The 23,478-nt window shown below is 37.7% G+C and overlaps 1 protein-coding gene across 1 annotated transcript; it reads left to right on the top strand.

Annotated features, from left to right (window-relative positions):
• Positions 1-1,090: 1,090 nt before the first annotated feature.
• On the top strand, positions 1,091-4,859 carry LOC145138134 (uncharacterized). The gene is made up of 2 exons (XM_079072274.1): positions 1,091-1,511; positions 1,656-4,859. Exons 1-2 carry the CDS (start codon positions 1,191-1,193, stop codon positions 4,770-4,772), a joined length of 3,438 nt encoding a protein of 1,145 aa, XP_078928400.1. The 5' UTR covers positions 1,091-1,190; the 3' UTR covers positions 4,773-4,859.
• The last annotated feature ends 18,619 nt before the right edge of the window (positions 4,860-23,478 follow it).

Genomic DNA, 23,478 nt, shown 5'->3' with positions numbered 1-23,478 from the left:
AATAACTTGCATGTGAGCTTATCCAACACTTTCTATATCCAAAAGGACAAAAACCCATGGGATTTGTTATGACGAAAGATGAAGAGGTTGAAACTGATGGAAGACTATGACGATGACTGACAAATGGAGGATTATGTTTATTTTGTTAGAAATGAAGACATTTTTTCATTTTATCTTGAGAAGTCATAAGTTATTTTCAAGAAGTAAGATGAAAATGATTTTTGAAAACTCTTTATTAGTCGTAGCAAAAAACCTATTTTAAGAAGTTAAATTGCCAAACACTCACTTCTAACTTGTAATAATGACAAAACGCTTAAACAAATCATTAAACATACAATAAGATATATAAATAATGATCATTTTCAAATTAAAAAACAATATAATTATAACTTTGTAATCAATTATCCGTGATGTTCGTTATAATTTAACTAGGGTTTGTATATTGGTTCGTTGTAGTGGAGACTTTATGTTCATTTGATAAACATAGATTAAAGACAAATTATAGAATAAAAAGTTACTAAAAATATGATATTACATTTGTTAGCATGTACTCGACTTTGCTAATTGTATGAATATATAATATCTTAAGAGAGAAAACCAAACTTTTGAACTATTATTAGTTATATTATTTTGGTGTAAATATCAGGCATTATTTTATTTTTAAATAGAAAATAAAAGAAAATCAAATTTTAAAGATTGCATATGAAAATGCAAAAACTAAAAGTTATATTAAGATCAAACATTGAAATCTCATGCAAAAAAAACTTGTACCGTACAAATAAATTCAAAACCCTCAATAACCATCATCAAAGTTGATTTTATCATTTTATCAATTATTTTTTTTAAAACAAATATTTTTAGTTTTGACCTTGATATATTTTGTAATCTAAAATATTCACGTAACTTTTGAAAAATCGTTATGTATAGTACCAAATTGAAAGCTTGATAATCAAATAATCTATTCAAACATTTTATAAAATGGCATCATATTACAATATAATCTATTAATTTTTTTTATAAGATAGACTTACTTGTACATCTAAAATTAAAATTAGATATACAAGTAAAAACTAAAAAGTAAAAAGTAAAAACGACCGAGCGCAATCAGTAACTAACCAGACCAACGCCGGCGACGGAAAACCACTACCGGAGAAGCACGGAAATCTCAGTAATCTGGATCGACGCACGTAATGCCCTCCAAAGTACCATCGGATCTGATCAATCAATCTCAGATCGGATTCCGAGAAGTCGCCGGACTATCATCCTTTAACCCTCAACACCCAACCCTAAAATCTCTTCCAACCGTCGAAAACTCAATCTCCGCCCTAGACCCGTCGCCTTCCCGCCTCCGATGCAAACATTGTGAAAGGAAGCTCCTCAGAGGATCACAGTCACTGATTTGCATATACTGTGGGCAATGCCAGGCCAAAGACCTTCCTCCTGAACCCATCATCTTCAATTCCACCTCTGGTTACCGTTGGCTACTTCAATCGTTGAATTTAAATGCTTCGGTTAGTGTTTTTCTTTCAGATTTTTGAAGTAGTTTATTTACATTGAAGTGTATGATTTGGTGTTGAATGTAGGGCGTTTTGATTCATTATCTAGTGTGTTGTGATGATATTATGCTTTGCACTGAAAATTTATGTTATTATCAGGAAATGATTGAGCCTTTGGTGGAAGAAAAGAGAAGAAACAAAGATGGGACTCCAGTTGAAGGTGTAAAAGCTTTGTCTGAGTTCTTAGATGTGCAGATTAGATGGCCAGATAAGCTTGAGATACCTAAGACCAGTTATGTCAACAAGATGCTTGACCATAGCAGCTCTTTAAATGATACCACAGTTGGCTGGGATAACTTTGAACAAAGAGATAGTGGCTCTGATGATGCATCTGAAGAACTTGCAGTTAGTAGTAAAGATGATCAAAGTGATGGGTTTGGAGATCAAGATAATCTTAGTCTCTTCCAGACTGATGATCCTAAAACTGTTGATATGTCATCTGATTTGATTGGTGATCGTGATGCAGAAATTCATCGTGTGAATTCAAGGGCAGAAATTGAGGATTCTAAAGCTAATGCATCTGTGTCCTTTGATTTAAGCAGGAATTCTTCTTTTGGAGATGACACAGAAGTTCAATCTGTGAGTTTTAAGGAACAAAATGAGGATTCTGAAACTACTGCTGCCATGTCATCTGATCTTAGAAGAAATTCTTCTTCTGAAAATGAGGAAGAGATTCAATCTGTGAATTCTAGACCACAAATTGAGGATTCCAAAGCTAATGCATCTGTGTCCTTTGATTTAAGCAGGAATTCTTCGTTTGGAGATGAAACAGAAAATCCATCTGTGAATTTTAGGGAACAGAATGAGGAATTTGAAACTACTGCTGCCATGTCATCTGATCTTAGAAGGGATTTTTCTTCTGAAAATGATGAAGAGATTCAGTCTGTGAGTTCTAGACCACAAATTGAAGATTCCAAAGTTAATGCATCTGTGTCCTTTGATTTAAGCAGGAATTCTTCATTTGGAGATGACACAGAAATTCAATCTGTGAATTCTAGGAATGAGGATGATGATTCTAAAATTACTGCTGCCATGTCATCTGATATGAGGAGGGATTCTTCGTCTGAAAATGAGGAAGAGATTCAGTCTGTGAGTTCCAGAGGACAGAATGAGGATTCTAAAACTGCTTCTGTATCCTTTGATTTAAGTGGGAATGATTCATCTGAACATGATGCAAAAATTCAACCTTTGATTTTGAGGGAACAAAATGAGGATTTTAAAGCTAATTCTACTGATTTGAGCAGGGATTCATCGTCTGAAGATGACACAAAAATCCAATTTATGAGTTCTAGGAGACAGAATGAGGATTCTAAAACTGCTGACATATCTTTAAATTCATCTGGAGATGAAACAGCTGTGAATTCTAGGGCACAAAATGAGGATTTTGAAGCTACTGCTAACCTGTCATCTGATTTGAGGAAGGATTCTTCTTCTTCTGGAGATGATGCAGAAATTCAATCTGTGAATTCAAGGCCACAAAATGAGGATCTTAAAGCTACTGCATCTGATTTGAATAGAGATTCTTCATCTGGGGATGACACAGACATTCAATCGATGAATTCTAGGAGAGAGAATGAGGATTCTAAAACTGCTTCTGTATCCTTTGATTTGAGAAGTGATGATTCATCTGAACATGATGCAGATATTCAGCATGTGAATTCGAGAGCACAAATTGAGGATTCTAAAGCTAACTCTGCTAACTTGAGCAGGGATTCTTCATCTGAAGATGAAAAAGAGATTCAATCTGTGAATCATGATCCAGAATTCCAGATTGTGAATTCTAGGGCACAAAATGAGGAGCATTCTAAAGCTACTCCTGCCATGTCATCTGATTTGAAAAGGAATTCTTCTTCATCTGGAGATGACACAGAAATTCAATCTGTGAATTCTAGGAGACAGAATGATGGTTCTAAAACTGCTGCTATATCTTCCAATTTGAGTGATGATGATTCATCTGAACACCATTCAGAAACTCAGCCTGTGAATTCTAGGGATCAAAATGAGGATGATTCTAAAGCTACTGTTGCCATGGCATCTGATTTGAGAAGGAATTCTTCTTCATCTGGAGATGACACAGAACTTCAATCAATGAATTCCAGGAGACAGAATGATGATTCTGAAACTGTTTCTGTATCCTTTGATTTGAGTGGTGGTGGTTCATCTGAACATGATGTAGAAATTCAGCCTGTGAATTCGAGGGCAAAAAGTGAGGATTCTAAGACTACTACTACTACTACTACTGATTTGAGAAGTAATTCTTCTTCATCTGGAGATGACACAGACATTCAATCTGTGAATTCAAGGAGACAGAATAAGAGCTCTAAAACTGCTTCCATTTCCTCTAATTCAAGTGATGATGATTCAAAATTTGAGCCTGTGAATTCAAGGGCACAAGATGTGGATTCTAAGACTACTACTACTGCTGATTTGAGAAGAAATTCTTCTTCATCTGGAGATGACACAATGAATTCTAGGAGACCTAAAACTGATACCATGTCCTCTAATTTGAGCCACAATAGTTCATTTGGAAATGACACAGAAACTCATCCTGTGAATTCGAGTCCACAAAATGAGGATTCTAAAGCTACTGATTTGAGCAGAGATTCTTCTTCTGGAGACGAAAATGAGGATTCTACAACTTCTGCCATACCCTCTAATTTAAGTGATGATGCAGAAATTCATCCTGCTGCTGATTCAAACAGGAATTCTTCATCTGGAGATGAAAATCATAGCACACATGACAAGGATTCTAGAGATGATGCAGAAATTCATTCCAGTAGAATGTATGAAGAAGATTCAAAGACTACTACTACCAAATCCCCTGATTCTTCTTCTTCTGGAGATGAAAATCCCATGACTTGTACTACAACTCCTGCTACTAATAATACTTCATTTGGACATGATGATGATTTGAGTGGTGGTGATGGTTCAGGTTCAGGTTCAGGTTCAGGTTCATCTGGAGATGATATAGATTTCCAGTCTGGACATTCCGGATGGAATGATGATTCCAAAGCTTCTACTGTCAAATCCTCTGATTTTAGGAGCGATTATTCTTCATCTGGAGATGATGTGGAAATCCAATCTGGTATGCAAAATCAGGATTTCAAATCTCAAGATTTAAACACCCAAAATCTTAACAACAATTTACACTCTCATCCTTCCATCAATCATGATGACAACATTCAAGAAAACCCGGGTCCCATTCACAAAGATTAACTCTGTGTTTGAACAGATAATCTTGTAAATACTTCATATAGTTTCGTTAAAATGATGTACATCTTTTATATCATCGTATGCTAATTTCTCAAGTGCTCAATAATATCATCTGATTTGCATCTCTAATTCTCTACATCAACCAGGTATGTCTTGTGATTCAAATTTTTTGTCATGTGCTTCATATAATTCTAGATTCAAATATAAAAGTTAAGTTTCAAACAGAAAATTTTACAAAATGTTAGTTCTTTTACATAATTAACCATAAGATGTATTAAGTTAAACTTACAATTTCCATATTAAAAGGTAAAAAAGTTATCAGCTTTTACCAAATTTGGGTATATTGTTATAGAAAAACATATATCATCATATATTTAAGCTCTTGCATTTTGGTTAAAGTATAAATTTTTTTTTGGATTTTGGTAATTATATATCTCCATCTGTAGTTATATGGTACATTCAAAATCCCAAATAAAGTTTTTGCAAGTAAAGTATGAAAAAAAAAAAAAACTATTTAAAGTTGCAGAAGAATTTATATTAGCAAAACTGTAAAACATCATTTCTTGAGAAATCACAAAAATGATCAATTTGGGTGAAGACTTCTAACAAAATGACCATCTTCTCCACTATTTATACAAAATAACCATATATTTGGCAAGGAACCCATTGCAAAATCACTAATCATGTTTCATATTGGGTTTGCAAAATTAGCAAAAGCATTGTGAAATTACCATTTTGTTCCCTATCAAAGAGAAACTTTCATTGTTTTTTCACACAATCTCAATTCCACAATTTATTTTTCCTGATATTTTTGTTTTCAAAGAATGTTTTAAAGGTCATTTAGGAAAGCTGACGGAGGTAAACAAGCAACAAACTCCTCAAATACAAACAAAAATGATTATCGGTGCAATGCCCACAATTGCATTTGTTTGGTTAACAACCCATTTTCCCTTTTAACCCACCATATGAACACTCATGATGGTGAAGAATTTCCACCAATGATTGCCTTGTATGAAGATTGATATCGAGCGTTATGAAGGAGTCAACCAAATGAACACGGAAAATTGCAAAGATATTATTGGATATATCATAAAGAGATTGTAAAGAAGAATTTTTTGAACCAAAAAAAAAAAAAAAATCAATGCGAAGACAATGGATATCGTACAACATTTTAGTATGTTGAGTATGTTTTCGACTTGTACAAGCGTTCCACCATATTGAAAAAACTATAAAAAATATACAATGATTTATCGATAGCGGAAAAGCATTATATCCTTATGAAATTGGATTTTAACTATACATGAAAACAAATAATTTTGAGCATGAGATAATATTTAGTTTCTATTTGTGATCACCAATAAATCTGTCACGAAACGCAATAATAGCAATGTCCTCGGCAGTACTCTATAGTCAAGCGTCGATCATTAATCAAAGGCTTATAAAATATAGACACGAAAACATCACAATCTCATGGGACATGTTGTCGTGGTACCTGATTAGATTAGTCTCGTGAAAATAGAGTTTGTCGAGATGGACATGTTGCATGTGATATCCACCTCATAGTCTTTGGATTATAACAACTTAGGGATATGCATACATTAGCACATAAAACTATGTTTCAACCTCCCAAAATAGCCCAATACTTTGACATTATCATATATGATAACTGTCCTCGCGATGAGAACCTAGTGGTTGGGTTGAGGTGTATAATGTCACAAAAGAGGTTCAAGGTTTAAATCATGACACACCGAAGATATCACTAATGTTTCACGATTGACCTCACACGGGGATCTTGAAACGGGTTGACGTGGGCCGTTTAATTTTTAATTTTTAAAATAAATATAGACAAACCTAATGGTTGAGGTTTATAATTTCACAAAAGTGGTTCAAGGTTCACATCATTACACACCTAAAATATCACTAATGTTTTACAATTTATCTTACACGTGGGTCTTGAAACAGGTTGACGTGGGCCGTTCAATTTTTAATTTTAAAATAAATACAAAATTTCATAATTGGTCCCTGTGGTTTGCAAAATATCTCACTCTGAGGACTTCTATAGAAAACCTCACACCACTGGTCACCGTGGTTTACAAAATTTAATGAATGGTTATCCTGCCGTTAAATCTAACTTTTCAGCCGTTAGATTTTTATGAAAAATTTTTTATCCTTGTACCAAATTTACAATATACTAAAAACCTCAGGGACCATTTGTGTAATTTTGTAAATTTGAAAATTTGTATATATATGAATTATAAATATAAATTTGATATATATATATATATATATATATATATATATATATATATATATATATATATAATTTTAGTTATTATAGTTTTTTTAATATTTTTTATTTATTTTGATTAAAGTAAATGAAAAAAACTTCAATTTAAAATATTGTAACAACTTTTTTTTGTAGAGTCCGACTATTATTATTTCTTTATTCTTTATTTTAGTCTATTATCAAATTGAAAAATATTATCTTGAATTTAAACTATTGATATCTCATATAAATACGATTTAATTTGCAAGTTACATTTTAAAAATATTAGCTAGTTTCCTATTTTATGTAACACCCTTGTGAATATTTTTCTTTTATACCCTTAGTATGAGAACTATTTGCAAAATTGGTCCCTTTGGTCTTTTTAATGAAAAAGTGTGGGTGTTAAGTACGCTGGGCGTACGTGGCGAAGACCCAAACCCTAATTTTTAGGGTTTGTACTTTATTTAAGCATCATTATCTTATTGAGACCCCTTCATTCATCAACCTCCATCCCCATCTAAGCCCGTGGATTTGCAAAGGCACCCTCTACGTTGGGCGTAGAAGGGAGTACGCTAGGCGTATGCAACCCAAAAAAGATCCTTGACCTTTTGATTTTGACTTTGACCAGAATTTTACCAAGTTTGACCTACAGGTAATTTGGTTATTTTGGGCAGTAGTTTGAGACTAGGTCATTATTTGTTGTATAGGTGACCTGTAGAGTCATCAGTTGGAGCTGTGATCTGTTCAACTATCTTTTCGGACTGTGAGGTGAGTTTTACTCACTATACTTGTGGGTTGAAGGGACCATTGTCGGCCCATTATATTTGTATCTTGGTAGATTAGATGTTGTTATGTTGTAGTGATATGTTAGATCTGTATCCTGATATATAAGATGTTGTTATGCGGTAGTGGTCTGTAGATTTTTTTGTTTGCCTGTTGACTGGTTATATGTTTGTTTGTTGCATATGTCGACATAGTGTGGTTTTGGGTTGAGGCTTTATTGCTATGCGCGTGAGCCAAAAAGACCAGGGTATTCCACTCCGATGACTGATTAGACTTGTTGCATATCGGCATTCCAGTCTGATGAAGGGTTAGACCTATGCATTCCTGTCTGATGACTGATTGGGTCAAGGGTAATCCAACCCGATGACTGTGGACCCGAGAGTATTTCAGTCTGATGACTGATTGGACCTAGTATGCATGATTGTATATGTATTAATATATTAAAGTATATTACAAAAAAATTAAAATAAATAATATGAAAACATTAAAAGAAATACGAAAAAAAATAAAAAAAGACGAAAAGTGTAAAATGTATTAATATATTAGAATATATTACAATTTTGGTGTTTGGGTTTTTGTTTTTTGGTTTTCTGTTTTTTATTACTTGAATCAAAATAAATAAAAACAATAGAAGAATAATAAATAACTAAAATTATAAAAAAAAATAGAAAATAAAAGATGAAATAATGATAATGATAAATGCAAACATAAAATTGCTAACGATATTAACTATGGAACATCCAAGTAAAGAACATGAACCTTAACGACATAAAATTAAAAATAATAAAACATTAATAGTTCAATTTATAAAATAACTAAATTATAAAATAAAAATAGAAAACAAAATGTCAAAAAGATAAAAAAAAAGAGTTATCAAAAATTTGAAATTATATATATATACAAAATTTATATATATACTTTATATATGTACAAAATTTCAAATTTACAAAATTACAAAAATGGTCCTTGAGGTTTGTAGTATATTGCAAATTTGGTACAAGGGTAAAATAGTATTTTCATAAAAATCTAACAACTGAAAAATTAGATTTAATGGAAGAAGGACCATTCATAAAATTTTGCAAACCACAGGACCAGTGGCATGACATTTTCTATAAAAGTACTCAAAGTGAAATATTTTGCAAACCACAAGGACCAATTTTGAAATTTTGTCTAAAATAAATATAGACAAACCTAATGGTTGAGGTGTATAATTTCAGAAAGACAAAATTGAAAGAATGGTCCCTATGTTATGTCACAACTCGCAATTTTAGTCCGAAAAGGTTTGGAGTCACACCAGTGCTCCAAAAGTTTGATTTTGTTGTGAGTTTGTCCAATTTGGTTTGAACTTTTTTATAAAGATGATTTTCCCCTTATTATTTCCATTGAAAAAATTGCAAAAATGGTCCATGTGCTTGTCAAAATTATGTAGTTTTGGTCCAAAAAAGTTTGGTGATGGATCGGTGGTCTAATTTCGGATACCTTGTGTGGTTTTGGTCCTTATGTTTGGTATTTTTGTATGGTTTTGGTCAATACTCTTCATGAAATGACAAATATGCCTTTTATTACTTTTTGTTTTAATTTTTTCATTTAATTTCTTATTATTTTGATATAAAAAAAAGAAAATAAAATATCATCCCCTCTCTCTCTCTCTCTCTCTCTATATATATATATATATATATATATATATATATATATATATATATATATATATATATATATCCCTCCCTCTCTTTCATACAAAAACATACTTACAAACCTACACTCTCTTTAAACTCCCGCCAACGAAGAAACCACCACCAACCTCCCTCCCTCCCCCCCCAATCATATAAAGACAAGACCACCACTACTAGTATAACCCACCCTTTCTCTAAAAATATTGACTTAATTCTCTTCCCTATCATTCTTTCTCACACTCTTAAAATTGATGTTTTCTTCCCAGAAACTATATATCAAAACCACGATGATAATAAGAACTGTGATCACCCAATTCCTTGTCTGTTATAAGCATAAACACAAACATGTAGAGTACATTCTGATTTTGTGTGCATCTTATTGGTTTCACAGCAACATAAACAATGAAAGATCCAAACCCATTTCATAATCAAGGAGAAAGGGAGTGGTAGGATGCCACCCTTGTTTATCTAATCTAGCCACCATAATCAGTTGCCATCTCCATTATCCATTAGCCTTCAACCCTTGGTTATTATCACAACATAACGTCTCCATAACAGTCCCCTGTTTTCAAATCATAACTGTAACATCCGATTTTTGAGGTATACATTATTTCAATTAAAATTGATTTTTATAGTCGCCACGACGTAGGGAAGGATCACGACGACATGGCGAGGCATCTTTGGTCGCATCTCTCTTTTGACTCTCCACGACGTGGAAAGTAAAGGACACGACGTGGCCACCGTTGACGTCTTAAAACCTAATTTTTCGAGTATTTAAAGGAAAATGGGAGGCTAGGGTTGCTCATCCTCAACCTCTATCACTCTCAAACCCCCAAAAACCTAACCGTAATCCTCCTTGGTGCTCTTATGCTCATTTTAGCAAACTTGTGGTGGTTTTAAAGGAAGAAGGAGAAGAGCTAGCATCTTGATTCATCAAGCAATCCTTTCCTCCATTTGTGTGCATCTTCTGGACTCTTTGTAAGTCCTCAAACTTCAACCTTTTTGTGTTCTTCTTCATAGATCTAGGTTTTGGAGTATGTTTTGGTCCTTTTGGAGTGGTTTGAGTTGTTATAAGAGATAAAATTTGCAACTTTATGGTTTCTCTATGTCCCTTGAGTGTTATATCTCACATATATGGAATTTTGTGGTATGATGTGAACTATGCATGGATTTTGGGTCATATTATTCCCTTTTTGACCTAGTTTGATGAAGGACATGCATGTCCATAAAGTTTGGATTTTTATGGACCATTAGGGGTCCTAGAAGCATTCTGGAGAAGTTGGACTAAGGACCTTCGGGATTAAGTGCTTAATGGTTGAGTCTTTGCCATTTTTAGCCTTATGGAACCTAGGATTAGAGATTTTGTCCTTTTGGGTGGAATTAATGAATAAAGTTGGAAACTTTATCCTTCTAGGCCATATTTCAGAATAGATCTGAGCTTTGGAGCTCTTGGGGCTGAAGGAAACAACTTAACCCATTAAGCTATTTTGAATCCAGTGCCCACAATGTGGCATCAGGTCGTCGCCACGCCATGGCGACTGGGGTTGGATCGATTATTTTGTCCTGATCTGATGCCACGAACGGTGTGGCGAGTCGTTGAAGCTAATTTTTGATTGTTGACTTTGACCTTTTACCGTTGAATTTGAGGGTTGACTCTTGACTTGCTGTCTTGGGTCAAATGTTTAGTTTTAGAAGGTAGACTAAGGGTTTTCCTTGCGTGTTACCTAGGTGGCATGTAGCACCATTTTGGACCTTGTGAGCTTGTTGATTTAAAGTTGCATTTCGAGGTGATTCTCTTCACTACACTCGTGGGTCAAAGGCACTAATCCCGGCCTACTAGATTATGCTTGTAGGGTGCTAGTTGTATGTGTGATACTTGTATGTTTTGTATGTTGTGAGGGGCCCGTATGCGATTTAGGGCGAGGCCCGTTATACTCATTGGGCGAGGCCCGTTATACTTACTGGGCGAGGCCCGTTATGCGAGTTAGGATCAGGCCATTTATACTCATTGGGCGGGGCTCGTTGCTTGTATGGTATGTGGTATTTTAGGGAACTCACTAAGCTTTGTGCTTACGGTTTAAGTTTATGTTTCAGGTACTTCCGGTTCGAAAGGGAAGGGCCCGGCTTGATCGCATCGCATCCACCCGTATCCAACATTTTACGATTTTAGGATTGTACTCTGATAACTATTTTCTATTTTGACTTACTTTGAGGATTTGAGATGAATAATTGATGATTTTGGTTGATTTAAAACAAAAAATTTTACTTAGTATTTTTGGGTTGTTACAAGTTGGAATCAGAGCCTTGGTTTGAGGGATTCAGTCACACTCTTGGGTGTGACTGAACTCAAACTGAGGAATTAGTAAAAAGAAAAAGATTTTTCCAAAAAGATTTTTATGAAATAGGTGTGATGCATGCAATCGGTTGAGCTCAAGTAAGTGTTCCCAAAATACCTATACATGTTTGATTGATTCAGTATGTAAATATGTGAATAGAATGCTAGATTATGGCTAAGGATCTGCTCAGAAATATATGTTAGGAGAGATGCCTCTGTATGCTTACTGTATAAGCCTCCAAAACTGCATGCTAGTATGGATTATAGATGATATGTTAGGATGGCCTGTTATGCAGTGCTCTGGTTAGAACTTGATGCTCGAATGCTACTTTCTTTGTGCTTTTAGGAACCACTGTTAATACTAGTTAACTATCAAGTGAATATGCTAGGTTACATGTTACATAAATTAGACAATTTTAGAAGGTTAGGTTTAACTATATTAACAACTCTTGTTTTAGTCCAACCGTTGTAGTGTGAGACCTTGCAGTAAAAAATTATCTAGTGTCTGTTGCATGTAATTGTATTCGTATGGTAGTTAGCCGGTCTTAGTGGGGGTTTCTTCTGCAGCTGATGGCGGAGAGTGGCAGTTAGGGAATCCTAGGAGAACCTAGAAAGCATGCTAGCATTAGCAGATGCGTTGTTTTGTAACATCCCGTTTAAAATAGAATAATTAAATAATAAACCCGGAACCCCGATAAGTAATTTTATTATTATTTTATATTATTATAGCCCAAAATCAAATAATATTTAGCGGGGTGTTGGTTTCGGGGAGCCAAATGGCATAATTTAGCTGTTGGGGGTTAGAAGTGTAATTTTTAAATTTATTTTGCAAAGGATTTTAGAAGACGGGGGTGTTTGGTACCATTTGGACTTAATGTGAAAGGATTTTGGCTGGCTGGGGCTAAAAGGGTAAAGTATGTACCTAAGTTGAAAATAATTTGTCATGGAGGGGCTATATGTTAACTTCTGGGACTTCATTTGAAAAGATTTTTAGAGGCTAAGGGGCTGTTTGGTAAATTAGGGATTGAATTTGATAAGAATTATGGAAGCAGGGGTGTAATTGGTAAATATTGTATCTGAATTATAATGGATTTTAATGTTGAGGGCTGAAAGAGTAAATTATGGACTAAAGTTGAAAAAGGTTTTGTAGAACAGGGGCCAAATGGTAAATTTTGGATTTGAATTGAGAAGATTGTGATGGAGAGGGACCAAACGTGTATATATACAAATGTTTGGAGATGGACACGGGTGGAACCCATCACCCTCACTAGCCTCCGTATATATGCATATCAACCCATGTAAACCTTAACCCTAACCACTCTATACTTCAGCCGCCACCTTTCCTTCCTCCATCGCCCAGCCGCCATCACCCGACTCTCTTGCATCTCCGACCAACCAAGCCACCGGCGAATCATTGTTGCCGGTGAGATCATTCCTTGATGCTGTTCCCGCTGCCGAAGAAGGCAACCACAACGGGTCCATGACGTACGAGTTAGGAAGACCGGGAACCACCAGCCGAGTCTAGTTCCTATATTGCCGGCCGTTAGCGCCGCTGCTACCGCTTTCTTGCGCCGCTACTGTCTCTATTGTGGAGGTCGGAGACCACCGAGTCAAGCTATGACCGCTGCCGACACCGCATCTGTCAGAGACCGTACATTCGCTGTCATCGTAGTTCGCGGTGGTTGAAGGCGAAGACGACGTGGGACGTCGTGGTTATTGACGTCATTGACGGCGGACACAACCGCCTCTCCTCCGCAAGTGATTTCATTCTACCCCTCTTTCCTGTCTCTTTTCTACGCCATCTCAGCTCCGGTCGATATCCGTCGCCACCCATGCGACCGTCAACGTCAGTTTCGCCGGCCACTACATGGTTCGCTGCTCCGGCCACTTTTAACCGCCACTGATTACCGCTGTTGTCCGTTTTCTTGGGTCTCCGTTGCTGCCTTACGCCACCAGATGGGTGGCTAGAGTCGTTTTGTGAACAGATAGAGTGTATGTGGTTTCGTTTGGCCGGAAATCACGAGAACAACCACCACCACCACCACGTGCCACCGCCGACCACCACTAGGGTGGTTGTGTGTGTGTGTGTGTATGTGTTTGTATTAGTGTGTGTGTGTTATTTGGGGTTTAGCATTGTAAGTTGTAACTAGAAAGTAGAATAATGAAAAGAAACTCAAAACCACCACCGTAGGGTGGTGGCTGCCGCCTCCTGCCGCCACCAGCCGCCGTGTTGGGTGGCGGTGTGCCTCGTTTGCGTTTTGACTCGTTTGGGATGCTTGGACAAAATGGCCCTAATGAAACCATAGTGGGCCCAATGAAACCCTAATGGGCCCAATGAAGCCCTAATTGACCTCAAAGCCCAACCGTGTGACTAATGAGCTAGTATTGGGTTGGAAACCCTAATTAGGGTTTGGAAAACCCTAATGGCATAAAACCCTAATTTTGGGGAATTATCGGGACCCGCACTTGAATTAATTACTAAGCTGAAAATGTTAATTAATAATCATTTGCAAATTAACCTAAGGCAATACTGGACTTAATGGATTAAGTCCTTAATGGGTTAAGTAGGAACACTTTACCCTAATCGTCATTTCATGTGAAAACCCTAATTTCACTTGGGCCTTGAGTTGGGCCTTTCTATTGGGCTTTGGTGATTCGGCCAATAATGGGCCATTCAAGAACAATCATATGGACTAGAATAATTGGATGGGCTTTAGGGTAAGGCCCATATGAGGGGTTGGGCCCAATTTAGAAAATTGGGCCATAGATGGGCCATAATTTGGGCCTTGATGATTATGAGATATTGGGCCATTTGAATGCCAAATGTTTGGACTGGACTAAATGGTTGGGCCTTAGGGGAAGACGATGTAGAGGTTTGGGCCTAATTTGGAAAATTGGGCCATATGTTGGGATTTGGCCAATTACTTGACTTTTGGGCCTTGGAGTGTGAGTTGGGCCTTGGGCTTGAATCAAGCTAGGCTGGGGGTAAAGTAGCCTTTTACCCAAGCATGGACTTATGGTTATGTATTGGAACCCAATTATTAATTGGGTGTTATTTTGATGATTGACAGCTCGAGAATCTGTCAACCAGCAGCTGAAGTTTATCCGCGGGACTTCAGTAGTGTGAGGTGAGTTATCCTCACTATACTAAGGGGTCGAAGGCACCAATGCCGGCCCATTGGATATGTTATCCTAGCAGTTGGTATTATGCCGAGTATGAGTTAGTTTTGCATGCTAGTTGCTATGTTAGTTTGGTAGATCTGTAGGACTACCTGTATTATTATGTGATTATATGTATGCGCATTAGTTATGTTATATGTCGACATATTATGTGGGTTGGGTTGAGGTTGTACTGCTCTGTGCGGTAGCCAATAAACCCTAGAGTATTCCAGATATGAGCTGAGGGCCGGGCGGGGCATGCCAGACTCATACTGAGGACTCGGGAGCATTCCAGATACGAGCTGAGGGTCGGGTAGGGCGTGCCAGACTCGTACTGTTGGCTCGGGAGCATTCCAGATACGAGATGAGGGTCGGGTAGGGCATACCAGACTCGTACTGTGGGCTCGGAGGCAATCCAGATGTGAGTAGTGGGCCCGGAAGGCAATCCAGACTCACACTGTGGGCCAGGGGTAATCTAGTCTGTAAAGTTGTGGACCCAGTACATGCTGTTATTTGTATATGTGTTATTTGCAGTGTATCGGTATTTTGGGGGAACTCACTAAGCTTTGGTCTTACAGTTTCAGTTTTGGTTTCAGGTACCTCAGATGATCGCGGGAAGGCAAAGGCGTGATCGTACAGCTCCTCATATTTTATGACTACGTTCCTGGGAGACTCTGATATTAAACTATTTTGAAAACATTTTGTAATAAGTAATGGCTTTTGAATGTTTGAAAAAGTTTTAAATTGGCTTGATTTTTATGGGTGTTACATGTTTAGTGGGGATGTGGAATGTTTGAATTAAGGGAGTCACTTAGGGGAATTGGGACGACTCTTGAGGAAGGTACGTATAAAATTGAATATATAATTTAAACATCAGAGTAATATCATTAATTGCCAATACGGAAAACTCTGGGGGACACTGTGCTATCACGCCGGGACCTTGTCCTTAATATCGGATGTACCTGAAACATAAACTGAAAGCCGTAAGCACAAAGCTTAGTGTGTTCCCTAAAATACCACATACCATACATACATTTTCCATGGGCTACCCCCATGGTCTTTTCCCTGAAATGTCATGGGCTACCCCCATGGTCTGACATCTAAATACCATGGGCTACCCCCATGGTCTTTCCTTGAAATGCCATGGGCTTCCCCCATGCTCTGACATCCAAGTGCCATGGGCTACCCCCATGGTATTTCATACAAATTCCATGGGCTACCCCCAGGGTCTTCCAGGCAAGTATCACAAAGACAACTAACATTCCACATAACAAGTAATGGGCCGACATTGGTGCCTTCGACCCATGGATATAGTAAGAAAACTCACCTCACAGTCTGAAAGAATAGTTGCACCGATCACTGCTCTAAAAGAAATCTCTACCGGTCACCTATACAATTAACAGGAACCTAAATCTCAAACTATAAATCAAATTACCCAAAATGCCCTTAGGTCAAACTTGGTCAACCCTAGTCAAAGTGAAAGTCAACGGTCAAGGTCCAGAAGTCAATATTCCTTCCCAGCAGATTACGCCCTGCGTACCAAGAGTTTACGCCCAACGTACTCTAATGTTGACCAAAAACAGGGCGCTGACCGCGTACGCGCAATGTACCACCAGGTACGCCTAACGTACGCAGGCCAGTCCCAAAACTCTTTTAAGAGCTTATTCCATTAAGCCCTTACGTCCAAAACTCAGATCCAAGCCCAAAATGATGTCATAAGTCATAAAGTTTCCAAGTTTATGACTTTGGATGGCTATAAAGGGCTTAATGTCCAAAACCCTAAGTTCTTAACCCAATAAAACATCACAACTCTTGTATGGAAGGGATAGAAGGGCCAAGATCACATTTTTATGGTTCATAATGGTTCCATAATGGATAAAGTTTCCAACTTTATCCATTATAATGGTCCCAACAAACAAGATCTTGTCTTTAAGTCTCAAAGGGACCCAAAAGTGCATCTTTTTCAACAAGTCTCCAACCTTCAGATCTGAATCAAAATGATGTTTAGATGGATAAAGTTTCCAACTTTATCCATAACAAGGTCACAAACTTTCAAGATCTAAACTTTATGAACTTAAAATGACCAAAAGCTGATCTAACAATTTCATCATCAAGATTCAAACTTTATACCTCTACAAGAAAGATCAAGGTGAACAAAGTTTGGATCTACAAGCTCCAATGCAACCAAAACTTCTTCAATGAGTTCCTTCTTCTCCAAGGTGCACCAAGAACACTCCAAGGCACTTAAAAACACCTTCTTTTTGCTCACAAGGCTCATTCTAGGGTTAGGGTTACAAGAGAGGGTGTTGGGGAGGTGGAGGATGAGAATGGAATGGGTTTGGGGGAGTTAAGGAGCTTAAATAGGGCTAAAACCACGAAAATAGGGTTTGGTCACTGGTCGCGTACGCCCAACATACTAAATTTACGCCCAATGTACTCAGGCATACTCACTACTCCCAGCATACTCAATTTACGCCCAACATACGCGGCTGACCCAAAAATCGTCCGAACTTCAAACGGTCATAACTTCTTCGTTCAAACTCCGTTTTCGACGTTCTTTATATCCACAAAAATGTATTGAAGAGATCTATAATATTATATAAATAACTTGAACTAAAAACTTCTTGAACATAAATCCATATTTCATGCAAGAACCCGGCCTATGACTTTTCCCATTTTACCCTTCGACTCCAAAACACAATTCAAGGGTTTAGATCTCATAACCATCATTACCTCCTTCCAAGAGGTCTAAACATCGCCTCCTTAAGGCCCAAAGCCTTTACACAATCGAATTCCATCCCATGACCCTGAATCACATAATGATCCCAAACAGAGTGTTACAACTCTCCCTCACTTAAATTAGATTTCATCCTCGAAATCATTCCTTAGTATCTCCTTTATTGAACTAAATGATCCTGACTAAACTCCTTGAATCCCAAAAATGACCGAGGAAGTCACCTCGCTCTGATGACTGCCCACCCTTACTGTTTTCGAACCCAAATTAGCAGATATCACAAGAATTAACGAAGAATGAACCTTAACTTTTTCTCTAAGCCAAAGAGTATCCAACCGCTATACCTAAAATTGAAAACCCTGAAAAATGTCTGACTCCCAGACAGACATAACCAATCAAACCTATTCCCACAAAGACTCAACTTCACAACCTAAACCGAACAAACGTATCCGTCCTAAACAAATTTATAGATACCCAAAAACATATCCACCCCGACCACCTACCAGATCCTTGATAAAAGTCGACCCTATCATACGATGACATTCCAATAATCGAACCCATCCTTAGCAGAACTCACATATTGACGATGGACGAATCCTTGCTCCTGCTGACCTTAACCAATAAAGGGCAAACTTCACTACTCAACTCAAAAGCAGGAATTCAATACCTTATCTGACTTCCCAACATACAAAACCATTCGAGAACACAACCAATATGGCTCCACTTTGCAATCTAATCCGAACACAATCCTTACGACCCTAAATTATCCTACTGAACCACATTCGCATTTTCGATCTATCCACGATCTTTTGAGCTACGAGCTAATCTACTAATGATCTGAAGCGCTGGATTCCCGACCGATCGCTGAAACCGACATCATTTCAAATGACTGTACCACGAGACTCTATTCAAGAGTCTGTCTGCCCAAGCTACTCTAACCTACTTGTATATAAGGCTTCAATAGCCCTCCTGTTCCAACCAGGGCTATCATAACCAACCATCACACTGATGCAATGCAACTTACTTTGCTATAAATGAATGCTACACATCCAGTTGTAGTCTTACATCACGACCGACCCCATACGTCCCACATCCTTCCTTGATTTCATGAATGTTATGGCCTTCCCACAGTCTCACAACACCTCTATTAATACCTACCAACCTAATGAATTCTACGGCTACCCTACAGTCTTACAACACTTATATCACTACCTGCCAACCTAGTGAATGCTACGACCAACCTATAGTCTTACAACACTTCCACACTGCCATTGACCCAACACATGGTCTTATCGTTCATCTACCATACAAACCATAATCATCATCAGTCGAAACCTCATCCAACTATACCCCAATCAGGTGTTTAGGTTATGCTTCGAACCCCAGAGCCTTCATCATAAAAGAACATGCAAAGATGCTTTAACACAATCCCTCAACCTGAAACTAATCACATACCCTCCATGCGCCATCACTAACGCGAAAGGTAACCTGAAATCTCACTCCTTGTGCAATCCCTTAGTCCAAGCGATTCTCCCCCACTTGGATTCAACTGCACTCTTGCAACCACAAAATTGATAGATTTCCAATCTATCTCGCAACTTCATTACTCAAAGTTGCCGACAAACTAATCCCACAAGTACTAGCGTTCCATTACTAGCCAATCCTAGCGAACTCACACCTGCCAAAATTAAATGAATAGCCATCCCCCCCCCCCGAAAATCTCAAATAGCTCAATATTCCTGAGGACTTTCCACTGAATCCACTATAAGTCCTTGGCGATTTATCAGATGATGGAGAACAAAATCTCAACTATCGAAACAGGTACCCAACCAATTCAACGACCTACTTGCACTAGAGTAATTCCCATGCGAACCTGCAACTGACCACACTTCGAAGGTATGAACTTGACAATTACCGATCTTACACCCACAATCAAACCAATTCCTCATTGCCTCGTATTCCCTTAGGACCCTTATAATTCATGAATTCAAACCCAACATGCCCACCTTGCAGATTCCTTGAGTTCCTTGCTGATACCACCAAAGATCGAACCGGATGTTGGTATTCTCTCACTTAAATCTTGCTCTGATGGTGGTCAATGTCTCCCACATCGACATCCAATACCGGCTCACCTAAATATCTTCTAAGCACGACTCTCGGTATGCAAAATGACATATGAAGATTCTCAAAATAAAATATCTGCGACGTCAACCGGTGGAACTCGGATCTCCTCAGTCCATGACTGTAATGCTCAGTTCCTCACCAAAGGAACATCCACTATGCCCTCGCGACCATCAGTGATCCTCAAAGTAACTGGAGCAGGTACACACACTGCTCCACCTTGCAACATCGGACTGTTGGCCTTCTCGTGGCCCACGTGGTTGCAAGGGAAACATAACAGACTTGTCCCCTGGGGAAAATCTCTGTTGACCTGACCAAGCCTGCCACACTTATAGCAACCCGAACCCCTAAGTCGACAAAACTCCATCGTGCTGCTTCCCGCACGTGCTGCACTGACCTCAGCCCATGCTGGCCTCTCACTCGCTGATCAAAAGTCTTGGGTCTCTTCGCAGGACCCCCAACTTTCTGCACTTGTTTTGGTTTCCTCTTCCTGAGGTGCTCAAAATTAATCTCCCACTCTCGGGCTCTAGCTATCATGTCCTCCAAAGTCCGACAAGCTGAAAAGCTGACAAACTCCCTTATACCATCTCGCAACATATCTGTTGGATTAGTGTCTTAGTCCATAACTATTTTGGTATGTACTTGACCCGATTGTGAGCATGGTCCTTTTGGGTTGCCTTCACACGGGTGACTAGACAGGATGACAGTTGAGGAGAGAGGTTGATTAGGGCATAAATATGATTTATTTATTATATTATATGAATAATATATTAATTTGGAATCATATTATTAATTAGTATTTAATCAGAAATTAATTAGGAATTAATTTTGGGATTAAAGGAACTAATTAAAAGTACAGGGGCTGTTTTGTAATTATTTGATAGTTGAGACTTTGGGCTATTGGATCACCTTTATTAAGGCTTGAACGAAAATCCTAGAAGGATCTAGGAGTTTTCGTCCAAGGGCTTAAGGAAAGGAGTCCATGGACTTGCTTAGGCCCTAAGCTAAGGGATTAGGGTTTCCACCTTGAAACCCTAGCTAGCCTCCAGTATAAATAGCACCCTAAGGCACTAGAATTCGTCCAAGCCTTGGAAAACCCTAAAAGGGACGAATTTTAGGGCAAGATACCCTTCTCTCATCTCTCCCATATTCATCCTTTCACCTAGTGTGTTTGTGAGCCATTAGAGGTACTACACTTGTGGTACTTGCTTCCAAGAGCTAAGGTGATTCAAGGAACTAGTTGTTATTACTATATAACAACAAAAGGTATGTATTCTATTCTTCTATGTGGATTTCGAAAATAATAGTAGCATGCCAGGTTTCTTTTTGTGTTCATAAAGTTGTATGTCTAATAGTGAAAACATAGATCCAATTAGGGTTGCATGCACACATAGGATTGTTTGTATAAAACCCATCAGTGGTATCAGAGCCATTGGTTTTTGTTTTCAATTAGCTTTATTCAAATGTATGAACTTGACATATTAGGGTTTATTGCCAATAAACCCTAGGAGGCTAGGATTTTCGAGATTAGGGTTTGCAAACCCTAATTTGCAAGAGTTTGAATAAGATCTTCAAATCCTTTCCTTAAACCCTTAAATTTCGAAATCTAGGGTTTGTTTTAATCCCTTGATTTTCGAAATTAGCCTCCTCCCCAAGATAAGATCCTAAATTTAGAGGGATTAAAAGGATTAGGATAAATTAATTGTTTAATTGGTAATTATCCTTTATGATCTAGATAATCCCTTATGATTTAATAATTTAAATTAATAGTTTAATTCAAGATAATTATTAAATCAAGAGTTTTAATATTTAAAATTTTAATTTAAATAGTCTTAAATTTCGAAAATTTTAAAGTGAGATTAAAACCTAATTGTTTTGAAAAGTTTCAAAACTTGCCCTCAAGTTTTGGAATTTAAAAGTTGATTAAAAGTTTAATTTTGAAATGTTAAATTCTAAAACCCTCGTATTTTGAATAAGTTCAAATTACACCCTTATGGTTTTGGAAAGTTAATAAAACCACCTAGTATTTTAAAAGTGTAAAATACACCCTATACTATATATATATGACATTAAAAGTCTAATATTATATATGTATAAGTAAACAGTCAGTCTTACCGTTAGTAGGCCTCATTCACGAAGCTGGTCTATAAGGGGTGTTTAAGGAAATTGCCTATAAAATGGCGATTGAATGGGTATCCACTCTTACCCACCGCACTCTTGACTAGTGGAGGGTCGTTAGCCGAACGGGTAGGATAGGACGAAACCTTCCATTATAAGTATAATGAAGTACAAAGTAACTACATGCTTTTACAAATTCCCAAATTCTAGTTACTTTAGGGCAAAATGTGAATTTGTATGCTAATCCATGGAATTACACTTCGTACCCTTGTCAAACGTTAGTGGAGCGTGTGTGGCTAACCGGCACACTAATTTGGGATTGACATTGGTGGCGAAGGGTGGCTCGATGTTTATCATAGATCAATGGAGCGTGTGTGGCTAACCGACACATTGATTAGGTGATAGTAGTAATTGGGTGCACCACGTTATTCGTATGGTTATTCACACCTTGTTTGTGATCCTCGGCATCCCAGTCACAAATAGAAGGGCATAATCGAGATTAAACATGCCATTGAAAAGTTCAATGAATCTCAAAAGATCTAGGAGTTTCAATTCATTTAAAACTTAAATTTATTTTTTCGTTTTTCATGGTGGGAATTGGTAAATCGTCATTTACCTACCTTCAAATATTCTGCAACTAGATTACGGCATCCCTCTTCTAGGTTGTAGAATGTTGTGTTGGATCCTAGCCTTGATGTTTCATTTGGGTGTTACATCAAGGATTCTTATCAACTAACTTGAATTTTCTCCCGTTTTGTAGATGTCTAAATCTTACAATGGTCTTCCCAAGTCCCTTGGAACAAGCTTTCCAAATGAAGATGACGTTCCACGATACGATCAAGGAAATGAGAGTCATGCTTCACTTCCTCCACCTCCTCCAATTATTCTCCCTAACCCACAAGTTCAAAGGCTTGAAAAGTTCAAGCTCACTCAAGCCCTATTGGCAAGTAAACACGAAGATGGGAAACCTGTGTGTGCACACATCTTAGAGATGAAGTCACACATTGATAGGTTAAGGATGATGGGTGTCGATATCTCAGAAATGTTGGCTGTTGACTGGGTTCTTCAGTCACTTCCTGAATCATATAGTGAGTTCGTTAGAGAGTACTATATGATGGACCATGACGTGACCCTCATTGATTTGACCTATTTGCTTATAGCTGCTGAATCAGAAATGATTTGGCGTGCTAATCGAGCAAATTTGTCTGGCAAATCAAACTCCCAAACTTCAATGGACATTGAAAATAGTGACATTGGAAATCCAGAAAAGGTAAATTCTGAGATAGTTCCTTGTGCCATTCCAAAAGAGTCCATCTGCTTCTACTGCCAAGAGAAGGGGCATTGGAGACGAAGCTGCCCTGTTTACCTGAGAGATCTAAGAGATGGGAGAGTCAAGACGTATGGCTCTACTTCAGGTAAAATCCAATAACTAACTCTATAAGTTCCTATTCTTTGATTTTCAATACATGATGTGATAAGATTACATTTTGATGTTTTGTAGGATCGAAGAAAAGAGAGGA

The sequence above is a fragment of the Lactuca virosa genome, chromosome 9, assembly GCF_052849685.1.
Source record: "Lactuca virosa cultivar CGN04683 chromosome 9, Lactuca_virosa_CGN04683_v6, whole genome shotgun sequence".
In the NCBI taxonomy this organism is placed as follows: domain Eukaryota; kingdom Viridiplantae; phylum Streptophyta; class Magnoliopsida; order Asterales; family Asteraceae; genus Lactuca; species Lactuca virosa.
This window is presented reverse-complemented; position numbering and strand designations above follow the sequence as displayed.